Here is an 18,194-nt window from a genome sequence, read left to right as displayed (position 1 = left end):
TAATAAACATACCAGAGGCGGATCCAGGATTTCTGAAAGGGGGGGGGGGGGGACAGTGAAGTATTAGTTAAAATAATCAGCCTTTTTGGGGGGTGCCAAATCTGGAGTTTTCATCTATATATCTGATAGTGGCACAACAAAACACACACACTTTCATGGGTGCCGCAATTACAGCTGACACATTGAGTACCGGGAATATTTATGGCAATTCCCATTGGTCCTCGATAGGTCACGTAAGATGACGCATTTTAATGAGTTACGCGAAAATATCAGCCTTGTGACCCACGGTAGGTAATCGCAGAGCGACCGACCGTGGGTTTCCGACGATGAGGTCATACATGTAAGCAATTATCAGATGTGACGATGATTTAAGAGTTGTGTTCCGGTTTTCAGCTTTGTACTTGCTACAGAGACAGGATGTGGTGCAAATTAAATTTATGTCCACTGGTCATGTCATTACCATAAGACATTAATTAAGACATAATTAAATGCAACCAGAAAAAGTTGTGAACATCATATAAAGAGAACCATATTCTAGTTTTGAAATCTTGCACTGGCTGTATAAACATTGTTGATGAAGAGAGGAAGATTATATATTATTTTTTGGTCTAAAGGTCAAGGTTATAAATGTAATTTAACAATGTTATGGACACTTCATGCAAGTAGGATTTGAAAAATATCAAATTATTCTGCATATTAGCAGTCTTCATGAAAACATTTAAAACTTGCTGGCCAGTCGGACCAGTGAACTGTCTGAATTTACTGGCCCACGGTGAAATTTACTGGCCCCCTAAATTTTCATGTTTATCACATACATTAATGGAATGTATTGTAATATTGTACAATTAATTTACTGAAACTATCCTGGTTATTACTCGTATTCATATCTACCCTAAGACATCCTTTCTGTCGATATCAGAAAAACAACACTGGCTGTACACGGTATTTTCTCTCTCTTCACCCGCAAACAACAAGACTATAAATTCACATATTTTTCACAAACATGAAAACAGCCCGAGTGCACCTTAGGAAGTAGCCTTCTCTAACAACATCAAATGGAAACCATTGATTAATTCTACAAACTATAGAAATTGTATAAAATCAGAGATAACTGCAATTGTCGAAGTTCATTTTAATTGGACAATGCAATAAAGCAGCAATTACCGGTGTGCAGTGCCAATACAGAACGCGGCCATTCTTGTTGTTTCAACAAGTTGTTCGTTTAATAAGTTATCTTGACAATTACAAGTATAGTTACTGTTTTTTACGAAATAAACCACAATGTCCAAACATTTACTTTATATGCTATTTTTTTATTTATTTTTATTTTGATTGTAAATTTAAGCAAATAAGATGTTCAGAATATCTAAATCCAACATTATGTTTAATGTGATTTACAAAAAGTCTACTAGCCCATCAGACTTTCTGATTTTTAATTTTCACTGACCCGACCGTAAAATTCACTGGCCTCGGTCTTCGGACCACTGAGTTTTCGTGAAGACTGTATTAGAATTTAAACATGCTATTTGCTGCTGCGTAATGTATATTTGCAGAAAATTTAGATTAGATTTTTTTTTCTTGGGAGTTATGCTCCTTTTGAACTTAAAAGTTTGGCTCTTTCTGTCCTGTTCTTTTCAGAGCAACTCCTCTGAAACTGCTGAACAAAATTTCATGAAACTTTGTACTGTTAAGATAAGGACATACTGTGTAGATGTGCATATTCGAAGGAAATTCTAATCAATTTTTTTTTCAGAGTTAATTTATGCCCCTTTTGAATTTAGAAGTTTGGCCAAAATTTAATATACTACTGAAACAGTTTATCAGCACAACTGCTCTGAAACCACTGTAGAGAATTTCATGAAAGGTTGTATTTATTATACGTTCAGGGGGGTATATAGGAATCGCTCTGCCTGTCCGTCCGTCTGTCTGTGCAGATTCGTGTCCGGGCCATACTTTCTTTGTTCTTTGACTTAGGCATACCATATTTGGCACACAGGTGGATCACCATGAGATGATGTGTCGAGTACCTTCATGACCTTGACCCTTGACCTCAAGGTCAAAATTAAAGGTTGTTTTTTTTTTTTTACAATGGATTCATGTCCGGGCCATAACTTCTTTATTCTTTGACATAGGCATACCATATTTGACACATGAGTGTATCACCATGAGACAATGTGTCGGGTACCTTCATGACCTCTATATGACCTTGAACTTTGACCTCAAGGTCAAAATTGATTATAGGGTTTTAACATAGTCATACCATAAGACATGGGTGTATCACCATGAAACTATGTGTCATGTACATTCATGACCTCTTTATGACCTTGACCTTTGATCTCAAGGTCAAAATTATAGGTTTTTGCCATGGATTTGTGTTTGGACTATATCTTCCATTTTCTTCTACAAAGGCATACCATATTTTTACACTCAGGAAAGAGGTAATTTATACCTATTAACAACACCCTTTGGGAGATTGGGGTAAGCGGGGGGTATTCTTAGTGAGCATTGCTCACAGTACCTCTTGTTTAAGACATACTGTGTAGATGTGCATTTTCACTGGAAATTCTAATTCAATTTTTTTTTTTTTACAAAAATTTAACCTAAATTGCCTCCATATATTGATTTTGATTGCAGACCTGGATTTGCCAAGCAGGACGTCCTGTTCTTAGTTGGACTGCTTAGGTTAATTCATACTATATAAAACTATGTCATTTTTGCTTTTTCACTCAGTTTGTATGGAGCGCCAAATTAACATAAACTCAAATGATTGAAGATATCTTTAATTGAATTGTTGCTCCCTTTAAAAGAATTGATGCGCGCATTAATTCCTTATACAAAAGCATGGTAAATGATTTAAAGATATCTTCAATTGAATTAAAGAAATCATCAAATTATTTATACCGAGCTCTAAATTAATTATTGCGAGCAGTATTTCTACTGAATTGACGATATCTTCAAATAATTTGGCACTCCATAAGTTTGGTCAATTGTAGGATTCATACCTTGAAACAATATCGAGACGGTCCAGTGGTTATGCATCCATCTCAAAAGTAAGTTTCCTATAACAGTTTGGATAAGTCTACAGGAAAATTAGCTTTATAGTGAAGACATGGCTGCAGGAATTTATGGTTATAGCAATTTAATTATACATGTATGCCTTTCTCAAGAAGTACATTGTGCATTTACAAAATAATGGACTTCTAATGTAATGTATGAATTACAGTTTGTATAACAAAATTGGTGGCCCAAACAAGTTTGCAGTTAACAAATTTTACAATACATATTTGGCAAAACTAAATTCATGAGAAATAAATCAGTGTGTGAGATGCTTTGTAACATGGTAAAATATTGATGATAAGGGCTTTATATGCCTACCAAAATTAAATTTCGTGTTTTTGTTTCAACATTGTTCAAGAATTACAATGCGAGATGTGTACGCAGAAGTCTTCAGGCAGTTTTTCTTGTAAAAAAAAAACATTGAGACTATCAGAGGCTTCAAACTTTTGGCTGTTATCATAGAGTCCTTTACAGAATTTATCAAACCATAAAATATGACAATGTGAACAAACTCTCAAAATTTAATGAGATTTACTTCGATTTGAATATTCAATATATTTATTTATAATTATATTAACAACAAGAAGCATTAATATGAGTTGTAGACCATTGTAAAATTCACAAATTTCAGACTTTTGTACACATATGTAATAAGACAAAATTAACATATACTGATACAAGCAGAAAAATTAAGTTTTGATAAGGTAGCTATGTACCGTTCTTTCTCAATTCAGTCTTTGAAATGGTAATAGAATCTGAAAAGTTCAAAATTCGAAGCAAATAATGTAAATGATTTATTTGATTCAATGTAAATTTATTAGAAATCAAAATTTAGAAACATGTGCACATTTATATCTTGCAGCAGAAATCCTCCGATGCTATGAAGAATGAAGGGGTTAAATCTTCAGAGGACCCAGCTACAACTTTGTAACATTCTGATTCTATTAATAAATGTTCGAATGGAATGATATTGTCGATGTTTTGTTACACTGATATTTACACTGCTAGCAGTAGTCACAATTGAATAAACTCAGTGTATTGTCAGTGGGATGACAGGCGCGGAGCTGCCTATACACAACTGCTGTGTACACATGATTGGGGGGGGGGGGGATTTGCCATTAAAATATCTTTGCCTCAAAAACGATTTCTGATTTTTAAATCAACATCATTAAATGTCCAATCAAATTGAAAGTACTTTTTGAATTTTAAATCATTATCATGTCGAATATCAATTTAATGTGTTTATATATGTGTGTGTGTATACTTCTAGGTACCGGGTGTTGTTGGAACTTGGTGTTTGCTTATATATATGTACATGTAGTAGACGGATTTAGGATAGTCTTTCTTATCAGTAACATTTACGACATATACATGTATCATTTAAATTCAATGGGAGGGAGGGGGACAACACTATTCGTAAGACTACGGAAGCCAGTAGGTGCCAGGGTATAGAATTAATTTTCATTTAACTGGCGGTCACCGCTTAATTTATGTGGTGGCCGCCATATAAATGAAGTGGTAGCCGCCACTTAATTTATACATGGCGGCTGCCAATTTCAAAAACAATTTACTTCATACTGTTGAACAATTTAGAATAGTACGCAGACACAAAACATCGTTTTTCGGACTGTTGGTACAGTCAGAAGAGAAATGTTGACAAGCAGAAAAGAGAAACCTAAAAAGTTCCCGTTTGGCCAAACTCCTAAATTGGAGGGAGGGGGCCCCATTCGTCCTTCAATTCATCAGTTCATTCATTATTAATCATTTTTACCATTCATTACTACCACCAAAAGAGTGGAGTGGGGGCCAATATATCCTATTTTGCATGTGAAAATAACAGAAAATGAGCATTGTCAATAAAGTTGAGGCGCAGCCCCCTGGTTCTACATTGGTATATCGAGTACCCATTAAGCTTTCTCGTGCGCGAATCTGTCGACATTTGAGGTCATGAACATTTACATGACTTTGTAAATTAACGGCACAAACGACAAACAATAATGCTCTAATATTTGTATAACACATGCATGTACGGGGGTTACACCCCTTTCGTTTTGGAACAGAGAGAACAGTTGAATAACTGGCGGTCGCCAGATGAAGTGGAGACCGCTAGTTAGATTAAGTGGTGCCACCAGTTATTCATATGGCGACCGCCAGTTAAATGAACCCAGGCACCTACCGGCTTCCGTACAGAAGAGGAGGTATGTTCTATCACTGGAATAATCCATTACAAATCGAAGACAAAACGGTTTACATATACAAGATACATCATATAGAACATGGTTTTGCTCTGGTCAGGTAGTGTTTGCAGTTAATTTGCAGCTGGTGTACTTGGAGATGGCCTTTATTCCTTGGACACTGCATGTGCTTAGCCAGATGGACAGTGGTCTGGTTCTCTATCACTTGTTGTAATGAATAAGATGAGGGGCTTTGGCAGCGATTTTCTCAAGAATATTTTTGACTAAGGAGTTAATGATGCTCATGGCCTTGCTGGAAACACCATTATCTGATTGGACCTGTTCGAGGACCAACGAATGTGTATGATAAAAGGATTATCTCGGAATTTTAAAGCTATAAAGAAAGGCTAAATTATCTTTCATAAGAAGAGACTATGTCCAAAACAGTTCCATGTATTGTTTCCAATATAATAACTGTCAGTTTGAGTTAACTTGTATCTTTGATGACACAATTTCTCAAATTTAGTTAAAATGCTAGTTTTTGTGGACGTTTTTCTTTCAAAAAACATAACACAGCTTTGGACATACAAATTTTTTTCTGTGGCGTAACCCTATAATCGAAATATAATGGGGTTTTTTTTTTTCAGGGCTGTACTTAGTTGTACCTTATCTCAGAAAAGCTGGATGGAAAGTAGATTTTTTATATGTCAGAATGACGAAAATATATGCAATGGCATAAGATGAGGTTTATGTCATAAATCCCGGCTCTATGTTATTTACATCGGGATTCTTGCACAAAATGTACTTAATTTTGAAACAAAAGCGCAACTTCATTTATGTTGGCAAACAGCCATAATCAATATACATGTAATCTTTTGTATTAACAAAACATTAACAATTGTTGGCAAATGTGGGATGTTTCTTTCTTGTCTTACCCCGTCTTGTTCTAGATATACTGAAACTACTTTCATTTCCGTGTAAACTTCTCTTCAAAAAGAGTTATTTTGAATACAGAGGGACATGATTCATGTGCCGTGACCGCCACTGTTTTCTTCCTGTATGTCATTCAAAAAGTAAAGGGAAGGTGGTTGGATCACGATTATCTGAGCCTGCTCACAGTTTTTACACGGTCTAGTCACTGAATACTAACAATTTACAATCTGACACAGTGAAGCCGATCAAATTGAAATCAAAATTGCGATAACACTTAATGTAATTCGTCCAGATGAAAATATGTACAAGCTTCAATTTTACTAGTACATATGTGTAATTTGTAACTTTTCAATATTTCGTATATGATATAACTAGTTTGACACAAAAATAAAAGTTACAACATTACATTTGACCAAACTCCGTACAAATTGTGACGTATACAGGCTAAATTTATATTCGGCATAGTTATAATGAGGACAACATACCAATTTGTACACGACATATAAATGGATAACACGAGGAGTTTCTTTTGATTTGGGACTATGCAAATTACACTTGGTACCTCCGGCAATTCAATTTGAATAGACCGCTAGCTCTCAGCACGTCTCATTTGGTGAGAGACGGCCATCACAATCCCCGCGCGAAGTTTGGGTTACCATGACGCGAGTACAGTTCAAATTTTTGTTGAGGTAGACAGTCCTTATTAGAACTCGATTCCCGGAGAACGTTCACATCTCAATAGAAATTTGGTCTTCGTCCATGACCTGCTCCGCGTCCACCATTTTTTCTGCCTGTCTTCTTTCTTCTTCCAGGAGGAGTTTCCTCTGTCTTCGCTTCTCTTGTCGTTGTTCCATTTTCTGTAATGCCTTGTCCACTTTAACTTGTAGCTTGTCTTTTTTCTCCTGGCGACGTTTGCGTTTCTCAATTTTCCGTCGGTGTCTCTTTCTAGCTCGTCGTTCCAATAACTTTTCATTGGCTAAATTCTGAAGTTGTTTCTCCTCTGTTCAAAAATTGAAATAAAACAATTTTAAAAGTCGTAGTAGAATCATCTCGCAGGGTACTCTGGGGATGGGGCATGTATGAATTTCTTTTATATTGAATTTTATTTCGATTCTCTTAAAACACATGATGACATGTAGTAAGTGTTGTTTAGACATGATATAGTCCCCTGTCGGTGAAATCGGAGGGTACAGTCTCTTAGGTTTATCAGTCAGTCTGTCCTACTTCGTTTCCCACTTTTTTCTTCTAGGGTGGGGGAGGAGGAGGGGGTTCTTGCGAATAGCTACATTTCAACTTCAACTTTTGTCACAGTTAACCCACTTGTACACCAGAATTATAGCCCTTTGCATAATTCGCATCGTTGCAAACTACGACTGAAATGTACACCCCTCTCCCTTTTCAGGAAAGGGGGAGAAGCGTACATTTCAGCCGTGGCTTGCGACGATGTATTATTCGTTGTCCAGTGGGGTTTTCTTTCGATAAGGTTCTAGCAAATGTAGATTATATAAAAGTAATCTGATTTTTATTTCGATAGCACAATTTTTGTAAGAGTTACGACCTTAGTATGTATGAAATGTTTTCAGTGATGGGTAACGTGTATTGGGTTATCTCTAGGAATGCTTGTTGTCTTGTGTGAGAGGTAACATGTATTGGGTTATTTCTAGGAATGCTTGTTGTCTTGTGTGAGTGGTAACATGTATTGGGTTATCTCTAGGAATGCTTGTTGTCTTGTGTGAGTGGTAACATGTATTGGGTTATCTCTAGGAATGCTTGTCACGTGTTGTCTTGTGTGAGTGGTAACGTGTATTGGGTTATCTCTAGGAAAGCTTGTCACGTGTTGTCTTGTGTGAGTACTCACTGTAGCAACCACCACCCATTTTTTTAAAATTACCCAAAACAATAAAAAGCAGGTGCAATTACCAATTTTGAGTATGCTGATTTCAAATCTGCATTCCTTTTACTCCAATTTCTTATAGAAAATGAGGTATAGTGTCTTAAACACCCCTACCGTCAGGTTGCCAAAAACGGAAAATGTTTCATTTCGCATCAAAAAGTGACCCAACTTTATTTCTTGAAACAACATTACCCAAAACAATAAAAAGCAGGTGTAATTACCAATTTTGAGTATGCTGAATCCAATTCTGAATTCCTTTTACTCGACTTCCTTACAGAAAATGAGGTATAGTGTCTTAAACACCCCTACCGTCAGGTTGTCAAAAATTGAAAATGTTCCATTTCACATTAAAAAGTGACCTGAAAGTTATTTCTTGAAATAAGGCATACAAACGAAAAGGAAAACAATTAATACTAAATTATTCCATGAACATTCTTAGTTGTTTTGGAAAGAATATATCTCACTTCTGGACTTCACAGATACAGGAAAGGAAGAGGAATACGGAGCGGATCAAAGATCTTAAATTTAATCAGATTGGGCCATCGCCTAATGAACTGATGAACAGGAGCAAAAGTAAAATTAATAGGAAAACTGATTTATGAAACATCAGCAAGTCTTTTCCGAGAACTTCTGGTAGAGCTGTCGGGGGGGGGGGGGGGGGGGGGGGGGGGGGGGGGGGGGGGGCTGAGTTGCATCATTATCAGAATTTACCGAAACAGTGGACTCTCTGGCCAGTCTGGGGGCTGAGCTAGTTGCATCAGAATTGACAGAAGCAGAATTCCCTGGCCAGTCGGGGGGCTGAGTTGTATCAGAATCTATTATTTATTTATTTTTATTATTTCAAAATTCAGAAATTTAAAAACTGCATGATCAGATTTTTTTGTAACACTAATAATTAATGTCACTTTATTGCGATGACTCTTCAAGTACAAACCATGATATTAAAAAAAAAATGAAATGAAATGATAGATAAATAAATAAATAAAATATTTGTAAGTTACTTTATTTATCCAGGGACCTATAGGCCTATACTAACTATAGCTATAGGTCCCTGATTTATCTGTAAGTAAGTCACTAATTAAGAAAACTGCATCATCTGTAGCTTACGACCCCTTTTGCCTTGCCTTGTAATTAATATTGTTGAAAATTTGGCAAATAGCATTTTTAACCCCCCAGTCCATACCCCACTTTTCTTTAAACGCTAAAAATCCAGCTAATTCAGTGAGGAAGAAATGTCACTACCAAATTTCGAATTTCCTTTAGACTATATCAAATTAAATACCGCACTGCTATCAGTCACAGATTGACACTGGTAGGGGTATGGGGACCTGGTCTGTGAGTGTGATGGAAAAGATTCTGATGAAAATAAAGATTCACTCATCATTCAAAAATGTTTAAACATTGTATTAATGTATACCACCGGTACGTTGTGAGTACGTTAATAATGGGAGTTATCTTTCCCTGGATATCTAAATCAATCAAATACTATATGAACACGGGCAATTATCGTCCATGTTTGACCTCAGTAAAATTTATTCATGCATAAAATATATTAATATGTCACTCTTTGTTGCGTATTTCACCGTTAAGTAAATGTTTACATATACTCGCTTATTCGCTTCAATCTCAAAGGGATTTTCTGGAATGTGCCTAATTACGTGAGATACGCTAAATATAGCTATTTTAGATCCGAACGATCAACTTCGCATCATTCGTAGGCTCTAGGTTTATCCATACTAGCCCGTAAAAAATAGGGTGGAACCTCGTCCCACTTTTCCTGTAGAAATAAAAATAGAACATGACGCGCCACCTAGCGAGCGTGGTTGTTGCTACTCACTGCTGCTGTTTTTCTTGCACTTGGCCATCAGTATGGAGCAAGCCGAGACAAAGATCACGACTGCAATAGCGATAGGAACGACCATGGTGGTCTGGTACTTTGTGGTCCCAACGAACGGATCTAAAAGTAAAAACTATCATTATATGCATTTGATTTATTTTTGTTGTCATTGTTTTGTTTCGTTTTCTCTCTTTCGATTTTTTAACACCCGGTATATGAACGATGGTAATAATAAAGGTTCGAACACGAACCAAGTAAACGAGTGAAAGAGGAAGTAGAGTGTATGATTGAGGCTGAATAACAAGAAGTGGAAGACATTGAGGATGAATGGAAAGAGAGACAAGGTAAAGGTAGGGGAAGACGAGGTAGAAGAGTTTGTTTACCTGGGAGCAATATTGACAACAGCAGGAGGATCACAAGACATTAAGAACAGGAAAAACAAGGCAAGGGGTGCATATGGGAGACTGGGAAAAGTGTTAGTGCCGTGAACATAGTAAGAACAAAGGTCAGGCTATTCAAGTCGAGAATTGTGTGCATTTCAGTTCAGATTCTTGCGGAAGATTTTGGGAATAAGGTGGCAGCAGATGGAGACAAAAAGGGAAATGACAGACAAGAATGCAGTAAGCGACGAGCTGAGGAGACGGTGATGGAATTGGATAGGACACCTGGTACGGAGGGAAGGTGAGGCGGCGTTAGGATGGACACCAGAAGGGAAAGGGGAGACTGAAAACAACATGGAATAGAAGCAGAGAGGAGGATGGAGAAGCTGGAATGAGGCGAAGATGGTAAAAAGAGACAGAGTTGCTTGGAGAGAGTTTGCCAGTGTGTGTCGCGACCTTATGCGACTTCTGGTGTGAAGAGAACTAAGTGCTAAGTAAAGGGAAATAGTCCAAGAAGGACAAACTCAAAACCCATAAAACAAAATATGTACATGTATAATATAGGTAAGCGTTATTCATTATTATGAATTCAAATAAAAGATAAAAAGTACTAATAAACCAGACAATTTTCAACAATGCCGCGAAATAGGTCGCGGAGTTCATGGAATGTATATTCATACGCGGAGAGACGGCACTACTACTTGATTGAAACAAATTATGTCTTCTTAGTTGCAAATGACAATCAAATTATTTCAACAGAAATTAAGGAGAATACACAATGTAAATATTAAAAAATTAAACTATAAATATATAGATTTGTTCGATGCAAAAACAGTCCAGTGTCCATGCGTCACCAATATCGACACTTGCATGTTAACATGTATATCCACTTTACCTGAACAACAACTTACGTAATACAGTTTTAGGGTTGTTCCAATCCCTCGGCCTTGCTGTGGTGGGGTTGACATTTGAAGATGTGGCATCGTCTAAAGGTCCTCTGAAATGTTTTAATTGTCTTCACTATCAGTACGTGCGTTTTAATGTTTAATTTAACAAGAAAAAAAAGAGGTACAGCGGTTTCAATAGATATTACATTATAGATGTTTGAAAAGTATTTATATTCAAGGAAATGAACATAGGACTATTCTAGACTAGCACCAAAGAAGCCATATTTTTTAAGTCAACCACTTATCTAATGTTAAAGTGCTACACCAATCTTCACTGGAATGATAAAAATGGCAACCGCCAACAAGAAATTGGATGTAACATCTTAGAAAATTGATAACAGGTTTAGATTCAATTTTAAGGAGGAATGACACCAGAGAAATCTGATATGGATGGCAAATGGATTATATGTACAACAATATTTTGAAATTGAAAAGTTTCTGACTTGCCTTATTTAGTTAAAAATGCGTAAAAGTAATCTTAAACAATTGAAACTCTTGTTAGGCTTGAACCCGCGATCTACAGTCGACACGTTAACTTACTGAGCAATGGATTTAATAGGAATATGCATTGTACAAATATTGCGGATACATGTATTTACATTTTCATCCATGTTTCAAAAAGATATCCGCCATTATGACAATGTATTATTCCCCCTTAATTTTGCTGAATCTTCTCATTTCCATCTATTAGTAGTAGAAAATCCTACAGAAACTTTAAAGCTATTGCTTTACCTGCGTAGACAAGTAAATGAGCCGCTGGGTCGGTAAAACCCCTCTTGACATTTATTGATACAGTTGTACCCGGGATCGAGTTCTTGTCCTGATGGACATTTTTTTATTTTTACACACACGAAGTTTGTTTGAGATGGGAGAACACAAGTGGTGTTTAATGGATTTTCTTGAAGAAACTGTTCTATCGCCCAATCGTTTGTGTTATCGCATCTACAAAGTCTGTCTGACGTCATGTTCCCGTTGTCGCAGACGACTTCTCCGATTCCGTTACATGCAGACGTTTTCTGATCGCAAGTAGATGATGACTCGTGACTCCAGCGGCCGTAGGGCTGAAAGGTTCCCGTGGGACATGGTTTAAACACCAACATGTTCTTGTCAATGGAAAAAAGTGCATATGTTCCTGTAAAAGAAATGTTTGTACATTAACAGTAGCTATAACTGATGTCAAATTTAACATACCCAAAAGCTCTGCTTGGTCATTTCATTATAAATATTTTGAATACACATAAAAGATGATCTTTGTACGTAGGACAAGTTTTACATTCCATTACAATTTTCAATATAACAAAAATATATACAGGTATGCAATATATAGGTCTATGCATGTCGTATGAGCTATTCTCTTTAGACAGGTGGAGAGACATACACTGTAGCCTACACCCAGTAGGCTATGCTTGTCCACTTCTCTAAGGCGATAGTCATGGCATCACATGTTGAAATATAACCAGTTATGTTCAAATAAAGCAGTCATGTGATCCAATCTACTAGGAATTAAAACCCACTAGCATACTCGCTACACTGGTCTTGCGTCGCGAACCAAGTGGGTCCGATTCTGATAAGATTGCCATGAGGCCGTAGCTGATTGCAGGCACTGTGGATAACCTTTGAATTTGAAGATACAACGAAGGAAGTTTGACACATATAACAATTTTCACCAGAAACATTGACGCTTGCAAGCGTCAAACAACGACAGCAACTAATTTGTTTCATTTCACTGACAGTGTTTTAAATAAAATGTTAATTTTGCAGGAGCACAAGTTAAGTGTATCAATGATGCAGATTGATTTCCTTGTATATACCATGATTCAGGTTCGCCTATGTGCACCACGTGGTCAACACTGAAAAACAGCAAGCCGAACAACTGGACACCTACTCACAGTGGGATTCGTCTCCCTATTTCCTCCATCGAATCTGATGAAATAAAGGAACCTGCCTTAAAAAAGTCAAAACTTTGTATTGATTCGGATGATACTCCGAAATTCCCACGAACTTGCAGAATGAAGGGACAGATATCGAGTGACAAAGAATTCAGAACATCAAAACATGATAAAGATGGAAAATCTTCTGACGATAATTTGTATTTTTATGATCTTGGTAAATTGATGCAGGTGCAATGAAGTTGAACACAAAGACATCGGCTGGAAAGATAGCCAGAATCAACTCCTATCAGACTACGTCGCCAAGGTACAAACGGATCGTGCTCTTACAAAGAATACGAGTAAACACGAAAGACTATCATATCAGCCTTCTTAGATGAATTACTGTTGTTCCAATAAGAGCGTGACACTTCGCCCGATCGAGCGTCAAACCTGCGTTGATGTTATTTTACAGTACGTACAAGTACGTTGTCAAATGTCTGCAGCATATACGCAATCAAAACTTTGCTAAAAGTACCAGTGAAGAATGGTCTTGGGACAGACTAAAGTCGCCACACAGGGCTTTTGGCTTCCATGACGTCCTTCTCTGAGTTGGTAACATTTGTTTTTGCAAGGTATGTCCTCGATACAATAAAGCCTCTATCAAACTTCAGAAAAGAGATAATGGCTTTGTCACTGCATGCAAGTTATATGAGGAATACGTGGACACGGGATAGAGAGGTTGATGCCAAATTCGAGTCATGCTTTGATGATGCAAAACATATTCGAAAAATGCTCTTTGTTGCCTGTCAATGTGACTATTCATTCACAGGAAAAGTTGTCCAAACTAGCCCCAGAACTAGAATGATGGGGGGGGGGGGGGGGGGGTGACCTGCCTTGTCTTTCTGTAAAGGACTTGAAGAAAAAACTCAAATACTAGAGACGGTATTGTTTAAACATGAACAAAAAAACTTCAGACAAGTTATACGATTTGCTCAATCTTTTCAATTACCGGTATATTGGTGGGAACGTTTCCCAAACGTGAAAATTCTTCTCCACATTGGATGTGTTTTAATATTACCAATCCTGCACAACATGTGGGCCAGAAATTTCCTTTTCTCATATATATATGAACAGTAACGCATCACGCTAGCATACTTTTCATGAAGAGCTAATCAAATTTATCCCATTAAGATAAATACAGTTATGGAGAATGACGATTTTGACATGCATGTATATTTTGCAGTGCAATTCAATTTTCCCGGAATTTTGCGGTCTTTTCTTGACACCAGACTTGGTGCATAAATAGTCCTAACGTGAGCATGTGCTCTCGTTCTTTTCATTTCCATCATTGGGCAAGTGAAGACGAGTTCCCCTCCCACCCCTTCCTTAAATATCATGGTTGGCTTGAAGGTCTAATTCTATTGTACAATTTTATGAACTAATGTTTTGCTGTGAATTTTCTTTCAATTTCAGAAATAGTCAGTTATAGAGACTGGTGAAGAAATCTATAGACTTGCCTTTGACAATCTTTCTAACGTGTTGGCGCAATTTTGACAGAAAACCATTTGCTGAGGGATTTACTGTTGTCTCCAGGTCCCCCAGCTCTGATATGGTTTGTTGAATATTTGTCAATGCTATGCTGCCAAAAGCTTACAGGTGGTAAGATCGGCGCATAGGGTATGAACATGCGAGTGGCATGTTAACGGTGAATGTTGTTTCAAATAAAAAGCCATGACAGTTCCGCCAATATGCTTTTGAGTATTTTTTTTCGGGTCAGAGGTGGTTAAAATAGGTAAAGTACTCATTAAGCTGAAATCTGTAGACATCAGCTTTATTCACGTGCATTGGTTATTTTTTTCAATAGAAATTTCGAAATAACGTGCTGTATGAATTCTGTAATGCGTCACAGTGCATGCCCTCATGCATTTTGAAATTATTTCTTGATTAACCACCCATCTGAATAGATCGACCGCCAAATCACTTGTTTTGAATAGGCATTGATTCTACACAATTAAAGTTGCATGCATGCCGAACAGTTTCGATGACAAACAAAATATTTCATAAAAATAATGCGATGACGACAACACCCTGTCGTATCGTATCATCGTCATAAACACATCGCTCAATCCCGTGGGGATCCGGGTTAGAATAGGTCCTCGGTACCCCCTTGTTTGTTGTAAGAGGCGATTTAGTAGAAATGGGGCGGTCCTTCGGATGAGACCGCAAAATCGAGGCCCCGAGTCACAACAGGTGTGGCACGATAAAGATCCCTCCCTGCTCAAAGGCCATATTGGCGTAAGCACCGAGAATAGAACTAAATTTTGTAGCTCTTCACCGGCAATGGTGACGTCTCCATATGAGTGAAAAATTCTCAAGCGGGACGTTAAATAATATACAATCAATCATCGTTCTTTCACGTCATTACGTATACACCATGCCATTGCGCTGAATCCGGATAGGAGATTTGTAGTTCACTATCGCAACGTACATGTAATATTATCAACTTGTAGGTCGATAATACGATGGCGTAAGGGTAATACCGATATAGAGTGATAAGGAAAATAATTCGCGCTACCGTCATCGCATAATCTTCTCATCGTCATCGCATTATCTTCTCATCGTCATCGCATTATCGAGCTCTTGTGTCATCCTGTACGGCTTCGTTTTTAGCGCAAAGTCGATCTACGATGCCACGATAGTAAAGAAAATTGTTCCATCTGACTTCTATGGACAGGTACATGTAAATGCATTCATAATTATCACCCCCTTCTGCAAGATGATATATTTCGGATTTTTATCCTGTATAAAATTCGATGTAAATAACCGAAATGTTTCGAGATATTTGACAAAAACTCTGTTTCATTGTCTCCGACATTTTGGAATGGGCACTACAGAAAAAGCAGAAGAATAAACCCTATACTAATTGGAAGAATTTCCTTACGGAGCTCATCCAATCTGCATCAGAGTCATATTCGGAATTCCTTGACCCTTTGGGAATTACCTAGCTTGTGCTAGGATGGCCAGTCCTGTAGATCACAAGCAATCAAACTTCCGCCAGAGTTTGTTTGCACATATACCAAACTCTTCTATGCAGACATCGTGGGATAGGCAATTTCCGTGAACTACTTTTCATAAAGATGTCGATTTGGGTCATCAGAAAGAAATGGTATCGGCTGAAGAATGATACTTTTTCCATAGCCATTTGGTAGTAGGCACACAATGTCTCTTGAACGAATTTTTAAGTGCAGCGACATGTTCCTACTTTAATTCATAATTGATTATCAATCTCTGTTTCGTATGTGTTATATCTTAATTCATGTAGTTTTCTTCCATGTGTATAACATTTACTTCAATGGTTTATTGAACTTTTCTTTGCTTTTTTATATACAATATGTACTCCGATTTCGCACCTTGCCAATTCAATTCAGTTATGAAACTTCATTGCTTATTATCAAATGAAACCACCTATTGCGCTATGTAATTAGGACGTACATGATCCCAAATTGGTATGTGTTTTGCGGTATCTGGTAGTTGAATTTATTAGCAGAAAACCATACGATTTGCATGCATGTATTAAATATACCACATACACGTAGAAGAGATAAGAACATTCGTCAATGACTTAGACATCAATATACTAGTACACGTGCAATAACGCTGCGTGTATAGTATATAATATCATTATACCATAGTATACTAACATAAGAGTATATACATATATCGGTATATTGAGCAGTCAATATAAGTTTTACATTATGTCATAATATGCAATTTATTATATGGGCAATGAGCATACATAAGTAACTGAACAAGTTGATGGCCTTGTCCAATTATACTTTTTAATGTATATACATGTACTACGCCAGTGGTTATACTGCAGACATTCCAAAATAAAGTGATATTTACCTTAGATTTTGTTTAAATCTCATAATTTACAAATACGTTGAGCACATTCTGTTTGACTAACAGTCTTGCTCTATAGCCATGTGAAGATAGCCTATATTTTGAAAGATAGTGAATGGTTTTTCTACGGTAAGGTAATACTGTAGATTGGTTGTATCCGACAGTATTTGTAAATAAAATTAACATTAAGACAGAGTTTTGCAAGATAGAGTTCTATCTTGAATAAAAATATCAGTCAGCCTTTGTTTTTCCATAGAAAAAAGCAATGCTTCAATGTGCAGAGGCGCAGAGGATTATGGGTAGTATGCATAAGCAATATCAGGGATGTGCATCTAGAGCTACTTCCTTACATACGCCCGGATAATGGCATTTAATGTTGCTATATTTAAAGGTTAAATCATATTGTCTGGATATAGAGGCAAACATGGTGATCCCTGCTATAACCACTTTCCCCGAACTTAGTTTACAATGAAGTGCATATATATTTTTTTTTAATCTCGTTTTGGAGAAGTACAGTATTTGCAAATTTAAAAATACGTGCACGTTTACCCTTTTCAATCCATGTTGAGCTCTTATTGCAGAATTCCACATATGCCCCATCTTCGGTCTGTAAACAGTGATACTTCGATGTATTTCCACATTTAGCCAAGGCTTTTAGTTCCCTGACCCCCTCATTGATTGGACATGACAGCACAGAAGCGAAAGTGTTCGAAATGTTTGTCTCTTCAGGTATGAATGCTGGAAGTGGTGCACACAAAATCACTGGCATGACGAAGAATAAAACCTGTGGATAATGCATAGCAAGGTTGATACATGTATACCTCAGACCAATTTTTACTTAAGTCCACCTGATGAATCCAACATATGGTGCAAAATTGTGTCATAGTGTTGTCTGATTTAGCCATCGCAGTTTCCATTTTGGGATATATATGAAAAGAAATTAAGGAATTTTGATGGCAAAGATTAATCATTCTGGGTTACAATAGATGTTCTTTTGCATGATGATTAAAACCGCATTAAATTCCATTGTGTAACTTATCTGTTAACAATGGGAAATAATTAAGACATGGTTATGTTAACGAATTAAAGATTATCGTTTGGATCTGAAATAGGATCCACCCTCGTTGTAAATAAATACGGTAATCGTCCCATATATCTTTCCAAGGAGATTAATGAATATATTCTTTGACATTTTTTT

The 18,194-nt window shown here is 36.9% G+C and overlaps 2 protein-coding genes and 1 long non-coding RNA gene across 3 annotated transcripts in view; 2 read left to right on the top strand and 1 right to left on the bottom strand.

Moving 5' to 3' along the window:
- Positions 1-4,022, top strand: part of LOC125651112 (protocadherin Fat 4-like) — a 137,079-nt gene extending 133,057 nt beyond the window's left edge. The window contains exons 58-59 of the mRNA XM_048879703.2: positions 2,994-3,050; positions 3,920-4,022. Of these exons, the coding sequence (XP_048735660.2) occupies positions 2,994-3,050; positions 3,920-3,988 (126 nt within the window). The 3' untranslated portion in view covers positions 3,989-4,022. The remainder of the gene's footprint in view (positions 1-2,993; positions 3,051-3,919) is intronic.
- The window catches only part of LOC125652422 (uncharacterized), a 50,422-nt gene continuing 35,798 nt past the window's right edge, over positions 3,571-18,194 (bottom strand). Inside the window, exons 15-19 of the mRNA XM_048881620.2 lie at positions 17,546-17,817; positions 11,955-12,354; positions 11,187-11,272; positions 9,896-10,015; positions 3,571-7,164 (exon numbers count right to left, since the gene is read on the bottom strand). Of these exons, the coding sequence (XP_048737577.2) occupies positions 6,893-7,164; positions 9,896-10,015; positions 11,187-11,272; positions 11,955-12,354; positions 17,546-17,817 (1,150 nt within the window). The 3' untranslated portion in view covers positions 3,571-6,892. The remainder of the gene's footprint in view (positions 7,165-9,895; positions 10,016-11,186; positions 11,273-11,954; positions 12,355-17,545; positions 17,818-18,194) is intronic.
- On the top strand, positions 9,897-10,893 carry LOC130054605 (uncharacterized). The gene is made up of 2 exons (XR_008802922.1): positions 9,897-10,021; positions 10,438-10,893. It is a non-coding gene; the product is annotated as an uncharacterized LOC130054605 (long non-coding RNA).

The sequence above is a fragment of the Ostrea edulis genome, chromosome 5, assembly GCF_947568905.1.
Source record: "Ostrea edulis chromosome 5, xbOstEdul1.1, whole genome shotgun sequence".
NCBI classification, from domain to species: Eukaryota; Metazoa; Mollusca; class Bivalvia; order Ostreida; family Ostreidae; genus Ostrea; species Ostrea edulis.
This window is presented reverse-complemented; position numbering and strand designations above follow the sequence as displayed.